Raw genomic sequence first — 13,696 nt, forward strand, 5'->3', positions numbered from 1 at the left:
TAGGTGGGCAACTGTGTTCATCAAAAATAGGAGCAGCAATACGGTATTCAGATTATTGAGTCTTCGCCATTTAATCATGAGCTGGTCCATTTTCTCACTCAGCCTCACAGCCTAATCTTCTCCCCATAATCGTTGATGCCTTGGCTAATCAAGAACCTAGCAATCTCTGTCTTAAATACACCCGATGACCTGACCTCCACAACTGCCTGTGGCAACAAATTCCACAGATTTACCACCCTCTGGCTGAAGAAACCCCGACGTCTTTTAGTTGCAAGTGGACACTCTTCAATCCTGAAGTTGTGCCCTCTTGTGCTAGACTCTCTTGTTCAATCTTTTTTATTGATTTTAATATACAATAAACAATGGACAGAGAGAATAAGAATACATAATTAAAAAGATGACAATACACAACAATCAGTACATAATAATAGTATCTTCGCCTCCCCATACTCAATCAAAGGGAAAAAAAAAGCAAAGAAAATATTCACATTATAGTAAAACCCCTTGTACTAATCTAATGAAGAAAAGAAAACAAAAAACAAAAAGCCTTAGATCAGCGTTCATCAAATGTAAGGAGCCTGGTCCTCACCACCCAAAAGAGAAATGTAATGGTATCAGGAAGGGATAATAAATCAGAGAAAATGTTAGAAATTATATTATACGACGTTTCTTCAAATTTAACAGAGGGATCAAATGTAGCACTTCCTGGACTCTCTCACCATGGGAAACAACCTTTCTACATCTACTCTGTCCATCCCTTTCAACATCCAAAATGTTTCAATGAGATTCCCCCCTTTTTCTAAATTCCTATGAATACAGGCCAAGACCAGTCATGTGATAACCCTTTCATTCCCAGAAACTTGTGAATCTCCTTTGAGCACTCCAACATCTTTTGTTGTGAGGAGCCTAAAACTGCTCACAGTACTCCACGTGAGGTCTCACCAGGGCCTTAGAGAGCCTCATCGTCACACCCTTGCTTTTATATTCTGTTCCTCTCGAAATCAATGCCACCATTGCCTTTGCCGCCTTCACCACATGCAAGTTCACCTTCAGGTACGAAGACACCCAGGTCCCTTTGGATCAGAGTATTTTCAATTTTCCCCCCATTTAAAAAATAGGCTACCCATTTATTTTTTTTCCAGCAAAGTGCATGACTTTCTGACATATTTCATTTGCCACTTCTCTTTCTATTCTCCTAATCTGCCTAATTCTTCTGCAGCCTCCGTGTTTCCTCTAAATTACCTGCTCCTCCACCTACCTTTGTATCATGTGCAAACTTGGCCAGAAAGCTATGGATTCCATTAATATATGACATAAGAAGCGGCCCCAACACTGACCCCTGTGGAACACCACTAGCAACTGCCAGCCAACCAGAATGTGATCCCTGTATTCGGACTCTCTGCTTCCTACCAATCTGCCAATGCTCTACCCCTGCGAGTGCACTTCCCGTTACATCATTAGCTCTTATCTTCTTCAGTAGCCTCAAGTGTGCCACCTTGTCAAAGTCCTTCAGAAAATCCAACACCACAGCATCCACTGCATCTCCCTTATCCAGCCTGCTTGTCACTTCCTCAAAGTATTTCAATAGGTTTGTGAAGCAAGATTTTCCCTTCAGGAAATTTAAATTTGAGAATTGGCTTTGGACTATCCTGTCATGTATCTCCAAGTTCTCTGAAACCTCACCCTTGACAATCAACTCTAACATCTTCCCAACCACTGACATCAGGCTCCCCAACTTATAATTTTGTTTCTCCTGCCTCCCTCCTTTCTTGAATAGTGAGGTAATATTTGCAATTTTCCAGTCCTCGGGACAATGCCAAAATCTATTGATTCCTGAAAAATTATTGCCATTGTCTCCACAATTTCTACCATTACCTTTTTCAGAGCCCATGGGTCCAATCCATCTTGTCCAGGAGACTTTCCTCCCCTTAACCATTCAGTGTTCTGAACACCTTCTCCCTTGAAATAGTAACTGCACTCACTTCCCTGATATCCTTGATATTTGGTCTTCCTCAGTGAAGAATAATGCAAAATGCTCATTTAGTTCCTCTGCTATCTCCCATTATTATTTCTCTGGCATCATTTTCTAGTGGTCCAGTATCTACTCTCACCTCTTTTCTATGTACTTGAAGAAGCTTTTTGTATATTGTTTGCTTACCTACTTTCATAAATCATCTTTTTCCTCCTGAGGAGTTTTTTTAGACACTTCCTTAGTTTTTAAAAACTTCCCAATCCTTTATCTTCCCACTGGTTTTTCACCTTGTATGCCCTCTTACTTTCACGACGGCTTTGACTTCCCTTGTCAGCCACAGTTGTGACATTTTTCCATTCAAATATTTCTTCTTTTTCAGCGTGTATTTATCTTGTACCTTCCCGCTGTACCCTAATCATTCCTTTACCCTAAGCCCAAATCATCTCGGGTGCATTTCACAACACCCAATTCTGTAGTACCGAACCCCTCATGGGCTCATCAACCAGCTTTTAGGTTTTCTACAAAATATCTTGAAATCCAGTCCCATCCTGGTTTTCCCCATCAACTTGAATGTTAAAATGCCCTTTTGACATGCTTTTTCTATTGTTGAATTGTAGTCCACATCCCAGCCACTGTTTGTAGGTCTGTACATAGCAGCCAACAGTATCTTTTTACCCTTGCCATTTCTTAACAATGATTCCATTTCTTTTGATCCTTTGTCACCTGTTCCCAATAATTTAATGTTGTTCCTTACCAAAAGAGCCATGTTGCCCCTTCTGCTTACCAGCCTATCCATTTGATACGTTATGCATCCTTGGACATATAGCTCCCAAATGACAGCCATTTTTTAGTGACGACTCCATAATCCCACCTATTACCTCCTGCCTTTGCAACCATGCTCCTCTCCCCTTTTTGTTCGGGTGCCTGCTGACATTTTTATATTCCTTGATGAAGGGCTCAAGCCCAAAACGTCAATTGACGTATTTTTATTTTTGTGATATAAAGCACTCTGCTGACCTGCTGACCTCTTCCAGCATTGTGTTTTTACTCTGCAGACTTTCGTGTTTTACTCCTTACCACATCATACCTGCCTGATGATGCGTAGCCGTACCACTTTATTTCTTATGCTGTGTGCATTTAAATACAAAACCTTTAGCCCACTATTTGTTACATTTGACTCTTGTGTCCCTGTTGCATTTGCAACGCATCTCCATGGTTGCAATTTTGCCACATATACTTGTCCTTTCACACAAACTCCCTCCCAGCTATCCCTACCTGTACACCAACATCCCTCTTCCTCTGCTTCTTCACTTTCATTCCCAACTCTTTACAAATTTAGTTTTAACCCCACCCACAGCATTAACCAACCTCTCTGCCAGGATATTGTTTCCTATCAAGTTTAGGTGCAACCCATCCCACTTGTACAGGTCACCCTTTCACCAGAAAAGGTTCCAATGATCCAATAACTTGAAACTGTGCCCCATGCACCATCTCCTCAGCCACTCATTTGTCTGCACTATCTTCCTCTTCTGACCTTTCTTAGTTTGTGGCACTGGGAGTAATCCAGAGATGACCACCTTGGAGGTCCTGCTCTTCAGCTTCTTTTCTAACCCCCTAAACCTACTTTGCAGTATCTCCTCCCCATTCCTGCCTATATCACTGCTACCAATATGTACCGTGACTTCTGGCTGCTCACTCTCCCCCTTAAGAATATTCTGCACTTGCTCTGAGACATTCTGGACCTGAACACCTGGGAGGTAACACACTAGCCTGAAGTCCCTTTTGTGACTGCAGAATCTCCTATTTGTTCCCATGACTATTGTGTCCTCAATGGCTATCACTCTAGCTGACTTCATCCTTCCCTTCTGAGGCTCAGAGCTTCTGGCTCCTGCTGCCTGGTCCAGATAGATCATCCCCTCCCCACTGCATTATCCCAAGGGGGAATGGCCACATAGGTACCCTACACTTCCTGCTTGTCCCCTTTCCCTCTCCTATTATCCAGCTACCTTCCCAATGCCTCCTAGGCGTGATTGCATCCCTGTAATTCCTGTCTATCACCCTCCTAGAGCAAGCCAGGCCAAGACCTGACTACTGGTCTCAGTCTCTGGCAGCGGAAAAGGAAAGGAGACAGAGGGAAAGGGAAACAAAGCTAGAGGAAAGAAGGACAGGGGAAAGGGAGAGGTGGAGGGGCGGGCTCATTGAAACAGGAGAACTCGATGTTAATTCCATTTGGTTGGAGGGTGTCAAGATGGAACATGAGGTGTTGTTCCTCCAATTTATGGGTGGCTCAGTCTGGCTGTGGGAATGGGGCAGGGAATTGAAATGGGTGGCCAGTGGGAAATCCCCACTACAGCAGCGGGCAGAGCTAAGGTGCTGAATGAAGCAATCTCCCAATCTGTGTTCTGATGTTGAGGAGACCACAATGGGAATGTTGCTTCACTTGGAAGGACTGTTTAGATCCACGAATGATGGTGCATTAACAGTTGTAGCACTTGCTGTGGTCACAGAGGTAGGTGCCGAGGGGACAACTGGTGGGAAGGGAGGAGTGGATGAGGGATTCATGTAGGGAGTAGTTCCTGCAGAAGGTGGAGGGGAGAAGAGGGACTGAGGGGAAGATGTGATAGGATCATATAATAGGTGGCGGATATGGCAGAGGATAATGTGAAGGGTGTGGAGGCTAGTAGGCTAGTGTATAGTGATTGGATGTCCATGGTTTCCCTGTCTCTTTTCCTCTAGCTCTGAATTCACAGAGCTACCTCCTCCACTGATCCATTCTCACCTTCCCTCTCCAGTACTCCTTTCCATTTCCACTTATCACCTTTTGTCTGTTGCCCTACGTTTCTCTCTCTCCCCCCCCCCCCCCAAATATAAACAAATCTGGCTGGGGGAGGAATAAAATGTGTTAATCGGATATGATAAGGAATGAGGTAAGAATGTATCTTGTTTGTGCAAAAGGAGACAGGGAAGACTGATCTGAGGGAAGGCTACAGGGGTGGGGGTGTTGGGAAAAAAAGTGAGGGGAGGTTTTAACAAAAGCCAGAGAAGTTGATATTAATCCTATCCAATTAATATCCAATTAACATCTTTTGTTGGTCTGGATCCCTTCCCCCCAGCCAGCCCGCAGATTTCCTGCTTCTGGCTCTTCCTCCCTATTCCTTGAAGAAAGGCTCAGGCCTGAAACGTTGGCAATATATCTTAGTCTCCTATGGACGCTGAAAAGAGTGGCTGAGCTCCTCCAGCATTTCAATGTGTAAGGTGGCACGGTTGGCGTAGCGGTTAGGACCAAATTTGGGTTCCCGCACTGTCTGCAAGGAGTTTGTATGTTCTCCTTGTGACTGCGTGGGTTTTCTCCGGGGGCTCCAGTTTCTTCCCACTCTTCAAAACATACAAGGAATGTAGGTTAACGGAGTGTAAATTGGGCGGCACAGACACGTGGGCCGAAATGGTCTATTACCGTGCTGTATGACAAAATATAAAAAAATATATTTTTATTCAGATGCCTGTCTGCTTTTTGCTCATACCTTGAAGAAGGGCTCAGGCCCGAAGTGGTAATATATCTTTGTCTCCTATGGACGCTGCGAGACCTGCTGAGTTCCTCCAGCATTTTTTTGTTTTCACTACAATCACAGCATTGTCTTTCACTCTCTTTAGTGTTTTGACAATCCTCTGCTGTGCCTTCCAGTCCAATGCTTTGCAGCAACAAAACCACACGATGCAGTCAGATAGAACACGCTCAGTAGTCTTTCAGTGAAATGTGGTCAAGATGGGGGCCGGTAACCTTGCCCTCCTGAACCTCCTGAGGAAGCATGGGCATTGCTGCGCCTTCCTGATTAATGAGGTTTTGTGGGTCTGTTATGTGCACACCCAGGAGCATTTTGCTTTCCATTCTCTCCATGCCACAGTCATTGGTGTGCGGTGGAGAGAGCAAAGATCACAATTGGCTTTCATCCTTCCTTCATTTGAATTTGTCAGTCTTCTGACGAAGGTTGCAGACCCACCTCTAACATTTCCAGTCTTTTAGGTTTCCAGAATCTGCAACATTTTGCATGCACGAGTGCTGCTTCACACAGTGTTTCTCTTTCTGCAGGCTCTTCCAGGCCCTCTCTGGAGATTGAGTCCTTAATGCAAGTTTGGACACTGCGGGCTGTTGACGAGTTGCATTGTTTTTGGTGCATGTAGAATGCTGCTGTGTGAATGCCATTGATTGCGGTGCGTGTTGAGTGGTTGTTCAATTGCATCAGATGTCATTTCTCTGCCTCCTTTGACCTTGACCCCGAGTTGGTGTACGCGAATTCCTGCAAATTGGACGGGGGGTGGGTGAAGGAGTGGGAGAAGAGTGGAAAGGCGGATTTATAGCTTTTGTGGAAGACTCACACCCCATGTGTGTGCATGGCTTTGTCTTCTGCTCATACGGGGGAGTTGAAGCTGGTCTCCTCGGGAGGCTGACACTGAGATTAGCTGAACAGCTTGGTGGGGAGTAGTTTTAGTTGTCGAGTTTAAAAAGACGGAGGATTGATCTTTGGAACCACAGTCTCGAGTCATGTAGGTCTGACTGTGCATTTTGTCATTGAATGACATGGTTAGTATAGCGGTTAGCACAACACTCTCAGAGCGGCAGTGAACTGGGCTCGAATCCGGCACGCTCTCTAAGCAGTTTGTACCATCTCCCCTGTAACCTGCGTGGGTTTTCTCTGGGTGCTCTTGTTTCCTCCTACATTCCCAAGGGTCAGTCGGTTAATTGGTCACCTTTGGGTGGCACAGGCTTGTGGGCCAGAAGGTCCTGTTACCATGCTGCATCTTTAATTTTAAAAAAATCATCTAATTTAACACCGATTAATCTCACTGCTGCTGGAACTCCGCATTTGTTGCTGGAAATTTTGCTGACAGCTAGCAAGGCGTGCAAATCAGGAGATACTCCTGAGCCCCTTGGTCACGTTTTGCGCCTGGATTGGGAGCTCCTCATTATCTTGGGATATTGTTCCTCTCTAAAGAACATGGAACACTCTGGTATTCCTGCTCTTACCTTCCATTGGATGAAAGGCATTGGCTTGCACAAAGCTACAGGTTGATGCCTTCTCCATTCAACCTCAGGAAATGGTTGTGCGTGATGTAGGGTGATGGTTGTTGAATAAGAAAATCTGCAAAGGCTGTGGTCAAGTACAGTACACAAACGTGTTGTTGCAACTCAGCTGGTCACAGACCATCCATAGGAAGCTGATGGTTGTTCTTTTCTTTCATAGAGACACCATGTGGAGGCTTTTCACTGGCTCCCTAACTGTGGACGAAAAGTCAAGCATCATCCTGCATGATGTCAGAGAGATCGAATCGTGGATCTACAGACTCCTTCACTCCCCTGTGCCTGTCCCAGGCCAGAAGAGAGTAGATGTGGAGATACTACCCAGGGACCTCCAGCCACCCCTCACCTTTGCCCTGCCGGACATCGCCCGCTTCTCCTTGGTAGACTTCCCTTTGCATCTGCCTCTTGAGCTACTCGGAGTGGAACCTTGCCTGCAGGTGCTTAGTTGCATCCTGCTAGAACACAAGGTGAGGAGTGGGCAGATGTAGTGAAGGAAATGAAGGTTATGTCCTACCTCTGTTCAAGCCAATTTTGGGGAAAATCTGTCTGGTTAATAACAAATGCAGCTCATGTTGAGATTTAACCTGTTATTTGAGGTGGTGACCATGGCATTCGACCAACGAGGGTTTCAGCAGATGACGGACCCACACAGGCTGCGGGCTGCTGGAGACTGGCTTTTGGGGACCAGGTATTGATCTACGGAACAAGAGGGTGGTGAGGGCAAAAATGGCTTACGAAGTGCTTCGGGCACTGAAGGCTTTCTGAGCATTTTGGAGGCTTGAATCTGATGCTCAGGTTGTCAATGGTTTGATCTGGAGTCTGTGTGGGTGCTGAGGCTGCAGGAGCGCTGGAGGCCATCTATGGACACTCAGTAGCTGCTTTCAGGTGGCCAGAATACCCGACTGTAAATCCACCTATTCTACCCCAATGTGGCTGTCGGGTGGAGAACCTGGCCAGGAGGAGCACTTACCCAAGTCTCCTCCTGTAGGTATATTCTCCGGCGTTGCACCTGAAAGCCACACCAGGCAAAGCCGGCTAGCAGCTTTCAGGTGCCTAGAAGTCCCTGCTGCCTGACAGTCCCGCACCGGCTGACCCTCCCAGCCCTGTAGTCCCGATCCAGCCCTGTAGTCCCGCGCCACGGGGCTGCCAGGCAGCGAGGAGAGGGCTGTCAGATGGCTGCCCCTGTCCCCGCTGCGGACCTTTCAGGTAGCAGAACACCGCCTTCAGTGATGCCACCTGATTGTCCCTTTGCAGACACAGGGAGCCACTTTCTCCAGGCGATTCCACCTGAAAGCAGCTAGTGTCTCTGAAGGGACTTTTTTTTGGTTCTTTTTTTCCTATTGTCAGGGCACTGGTCAATGCTCATGGTGCCTCTTTGTCTTACGGCAGACAAAAGTTGAGGTGTATCATGTGTGTGACATTTTTAATATGTGACAATGAAAGGAACCTTAACATTTGAACTTTTGGAAGGAGATTGGGAGGTGGAAGAAAGGGAGATAGAGGGGTGAGAGAAAAGCTTTTGAAATTATAACTAACAGAATATCAAAGGAGAACCAGTACAAAGCATAGAAACAGGCCTTTTGACCCTCCCTGATCACTGCCACCCATTACACCCTCTACTAATCCCATGTACCAACAATTGGTCCGTAGCTTTCTCTTTCTCAGTGATTCAAATGCTTATCGTGATACTTGCAAGGTGTCAAAGTACCTGCTTCCACCAACCACTGAGATGGGGGAAAAGGGTCATTAAACCAAGGAAGGGCACACACAGATATGGATTCACAATCTGTTAACAGGTTTTAAAAAACAGTTGGTCGATGACACGGAGTTTGGGGGTGTTGTGGATAATGTAGAATGTTGTTGTACGCACAGCTGGGCGGAGAAGTTGCAGATGGAATTCAGTCTGGGTAAAGGTGAAGTGATACATCTTGGAAGGTCGAACTTTAAGGTGGAGTACATATTTAATGGCAGGATTCTTAAGATCTTGGGGTTCCGGTCCATAGATCTCAAGGTTGATTGGGTGGTACACAAGGTACAAAGTTTGCATATTACCATTTGAAAACTTATTTAAAAGTTAAACTGGGAAATAGCTTGAGATTCCCAGAAAGTAGCAGCTATGAATATTTAATCACAGACATGATGGTTAAAAAATTTATAACCAACATGTACATCAAACTGCAATATAAGGAAGAGGATGAAACAAAGTATAAACTGAAACAAAGTATAAACCGAAACAAAGTTGGGAAAAAGATTTAAACATAAAGAATGAAACATGGGAGGAGTTATGTATAGGAACAATGAGGAACATGATAAATAGTAGATTACGTATGATATAATATAACTGGCTACATAGATTATATAATTCTCTTCAGAAATTAAAAGAGGTGGACCCAACAGCATCGGATAGGTGCTTTCACTGGAAACAAGACTGGAACAACATTATGTGCAATTTGGACATGTTCAAAAGTGAAAACTTTCTGGGAAGATCTAAACCTAATAATAAACAAAATCACAAAAAATAATATACCAGAAGATCCAAAAAAAAATTCTGTTAAATAATATAAGAGACAAAAAATTAGACAGCCCAAAAAAGATTTATTATGATAGGACTAGCAGTAGCAAAAAAGTGTATAATGACAACTTGGAAAATGGAATCAAAATACAACAGTGATATCCAGAAATAAACAAGTGTATTCCATTAAAAAAAATTACATACAATCTGAAAGTCAAGTCTACATTATTTGAACAAATTTGGGAACAAACCTCCATCTCTTAAAACAACATCATTATGAACACGATAAGATTTAAATTTGTAAAAGTGGACGATTCGACTTATTCACTTTATGTTAGTTCTTTGTTTTATGTGTTTTATTATGTATTGGTTTTTGAAGGGAGGGATGAAAGGGCGGGAAAAGGGGGGAGAAAGAGTAAATGTCACTGTGTATATTTTAGTGATGTTCATTTGTGAATGTTGTTATTGATATGATTCATGGTGCAAGAAATAAAAAAATAAAAAAGGTTGATAGGACGGTGAAGAAAGTGTATGATGTGTTTTTTTTTCTTCCGTCAGGGGATTGAGTTCAAAAGCCTTGAGGTAATGTTGCAGCTCTATAAAACTGGTTAGACCGCACTTGGAGTGTTGCAAACAATTTGGGTTGCCTCATTACAGGAAGGATGGAGATACTTTCGAGAGGGTGCAAATGAGGTATACCAGAATGTTGCCTGGATTGGAGAACATGTCTTAGGAAAGAAGTTTGACAGGTGCAATCAAGGATGAGAGGTGTATAATATTAAAGGGCTTAGATACAGCCCACACATTTTATTTCCTGACCCTGTTTAGGGTGAGTGGAGGAAAATTTAGAGGAGATGTCTGAGATGTTTTTTTTTTAACACAGTGAGTGGTGGATGGTACAGTAGGAACCTTCAGATTTATTGTCAGAGTACATACAACCCTGAGCTTCCTTTCCTACGGGTGAGGCACAATGACCTCTTCTTGGTAGTGCAAAAAAAAAACTGTACATAATGTACACATGTAAACAAATAAATGTAAACAAACTAATACAGAAAGGAAAAAACAATAAAGTGCAAAAGTATGTCCTTAAATAAGACATATATAGGATGTAAGAAAAATAGAGGACTATGGGGGTGAAGGAGGGAAGGGTTAGATTGTTTTGTTTCTTTTAAATTTCGGCATACAGCAATAGCAAAAGTACACACGGCACTTTTGACCCTTAAGTTCGTGCCACCCAATTGACCTACAATCCTGGTACATTTTGAAGGGTGGGAGGAAACCAGACCACTGGAGGAAACCCACCCAGGCGTGGGGAGAACCTACAAACTCCTTAGATACAGCACTGGATTCAAAACCTGGTTGCTGGCGCTGGAAGGGTGTTGCACTGACTGTGCTTCCTGATGAGGAACATAGTGGGTGGAAGACTCTACTGTGCTTGAGTATTCTATGCTCTAAAGTCATTTTCTGGTTGGGTGGTTGTGACAAATGGGACACTGAACTGATCACAATGCAACCTAATGATTAGGATGTGGAGCCAGGGTAACATTATCCACAGAACTAATGTACATAGATAATTGTCAATGATTCAAGGCTGGGCGGTAAGAGAGGGATGTGAATGCAGAGAGAAATGGAAGTATTTGACAAGCTAAAAGAACATTATTCTTTCAACATGAAGCCATTGATTCCTTTGAACCAATGCTGGATCCTGGGTATCAGTCCAGCACGCTATGCCTCACAAATTTTGGATGTTTATAGGAATTTACAAAGGCGGTTGATGAGGCAGTGGATGTTCCCTTCATGAACTTTAGTAAAAGATTCGAACACGTCCTTCATGGTAGGCTGGTTCAGGATGTAAAGATACATGGGATCCGTGGTGAGTTGATAGTTTGGAATCGGAATTGGTTTGCCTATAGAAAACAGGGTAGGAGAGGAAGGGTGCTATTCTTGCTGGTTGTCCGTGACCAATGGTGTTGCACAGGGGTCAGTGTTGGGAGTGGGTTAGCAAGATTGTGGTCAATATCAAGGGTTATCATAGACTACAACCGGATATGGATCATAGAACCGTAGAACGTTACAGCACAGAAAACAGGCTGTTTGGCCCCTCTAGTCTGTGCCAACCAACATCTGCCTAGTCCCACTGACCTTTCAGTCCTCTTCCATCCAAAGATCTATCCAATTTATTCTTAAAACACACGATCGAGGCCGCATCCACCACATCAGATGGCGGCTCATTCCACACTCCCACCACCTCTGAGTGAAGAACTTTCCCTTAATGTTCCCCCTAAACCTTTCACCTTAAAACTATGACTTCTTGTATTTATTTCCCCCAATTTAAGTGGAAAAAGCCTATTCGCATCCACCCTGCCTATACCTCATCATCTTGTAAACCTTGATCAAATCTCCCACATCAGTTACAGATATGGACAAAGAAATGGCAGATGGAGTTTATTCTGGCCATATCTGATATGTTGCCTTTTGGGAGATTGAATGGAAGAGGGAAATATACAATTAGCGGAAGAAATCTTAAAATCACTGAAGTGAAGTGGGATCCAGGGGTGCAGAATCATAAGCACTTGAAAGTGGCCACACAAGTAGGATGGGCATTGAAAAAGAGGACATGATAAAGAATGGTGTGCATTGGGTCGGACATTGAGTATAAAAGTAAGGAGGTTACGTTACAAATTAGGCCGCACTTGTAATACTGCGTGCAATTTTAATTGGCCCATTACTGGAAGGGAGTGGAGGGTCTAAAAATATTTATCTTGATGGGGGGAGGGGGGAGATGGGGGCTATGATCCTAATTATGCAATTTTGTTCATAATGATGGTATTATTTTCCAAGAACCTTTGTTGAATCAGACTGCTCTCTAATAGCACTGTTACCCATAGAAGTTGATCAATGTGCTGGCATTCTTGTTTGATGACCACCCTTTTGTTTGGTTCACAGGTGGTGTTGCAGTCCCGTGACTACAATGCACTCTCCATGAGTGTTATGGCTTTTGTTGCCATGATTTATCCATTGGAGTACATGTTCCCAGTTATTCCCTTACTCCCAACTTGCATGGCTTCAGCAGAACAGGTATGGAGTGAAATGTGGAAGCTCGAGTAACTGGGCCCTAAAGGACCCCCAGTTCTGGGTTGAGCCTCCATGGGATGTGGAAGGGAATGCATTGGGCAGGGCCACATGATAGTTACATATCCTGAATTATGATCCAGAGGTCCGATGTACTGGAGGTGAGCAAACCCATTGCAGTCATTGAAGAGTCTGAATTTGATTGGAGAAAAATGTGAAATGGGAACCTCATGTTAGTGGTGGTTGTAATACACAAACGTGCTGGAAAAACTCAGCAGTTTACACTGCTTTCGTGGGAAGTAAAGGGAAGCCAACGATTCTGGCAGTTACCATGAAACCAACCATGATTGCTTTATAAATCTAACATCACTGTACTTAATAGGAGGAATCCTGGGATTTTAAACAACTTGGCATATATGTGACTTTAAAAGTGTTGTCTTTGACTCATGGATTCAATGCCAATCCACTCAGTTTGTCTTGATATTCATCCATTGACGGTTTCTAATTTATTCTGCTGCAAGAAAATTCAAATTTATTATCATCTGTCTGTACATGTCTTCTTTTCTTTGGCTTGGCTTCGCGGACGAAGATTTATGGAGGGGGTAAATGTCCACGTCAGCTGCAGGCTCGTTTGTGGCTGACAAGTCCGATGCGGGACATACAGACACGGTTGCAGCGGCTGCAGGGGAAAATTGGTTGGTTGGGGTTGGGTGTTGGGTTTTTCCTCCTTTGCCTTTTGTCAGTGAGGTGGGCTGTACGTGTACATCTGGATGAACAGCATTTCTCCAGATCATAACGCATGCATGTGCACACACAACACATAGTAATAACATACATACATAAAGATATAATTATAAATGTTTTGGGATGATTTACTCCGTTACGAGATATGGTCATAATCTCACAGCCTGTGGGAAAAGCTATTTTCCAGCCTGGCAGTCCTGATTACCACCTCCTTAATGGTAGTGAGCCAAAGATGCTGTGTGCTGGATGGAAAGGATCCTCAATAATTCTTTGAGCCCTATTTGAGAGATATTCTCAGCTATTTTGATGATTCTCTGTA

The 13,696-nt window shown here is 43.8% G+C and overlaps 1 protein-coding gene across 6 annotated transcripts in view; it reads left to right on the forward strand.

Moving 5' to 3' along the window:
- madd (MAP-kinase activating death domain) overlaps positions 1–13,696 on the forward strand; it is a 178,129-nt gene that overhangs the window by 44,135 nt on the left and 120,298 nt on the right. For all 6 annotated transcript variants that reach the window (XM_069894319.1, XM_069894334.1, XM_069894324.1 and 3 more), the window contains exons 4-5: positions 7,213–7,516; positions 12,508–12,639. In XM_069894319.1, the coding sequence (XP_069750420.1) occupies positions 7,213–7,516; positions 12,508–12,639 (436 nt within the window). The remainder of the gene's footprint in view (positions 1–7,212; positions 7,517–12,507; positions 12,640–13,696) is intronic.

This window comes from Narcine bancroftii, chromosome 1 (assembly GCF_036971445.1).
Source record: "Narcine bancroftii isolate sNarBan1 chromosome 1, sNarBan1.hap1, whole genome shotgun sequence".
Taxonomy (NCBI): domain Eukaryota; kingdom Metazoa; phylum Chordata; class Chondrichthyes; order Torpediniformes; family Narcinidae; genus Narcine; species Narcine bancroftii.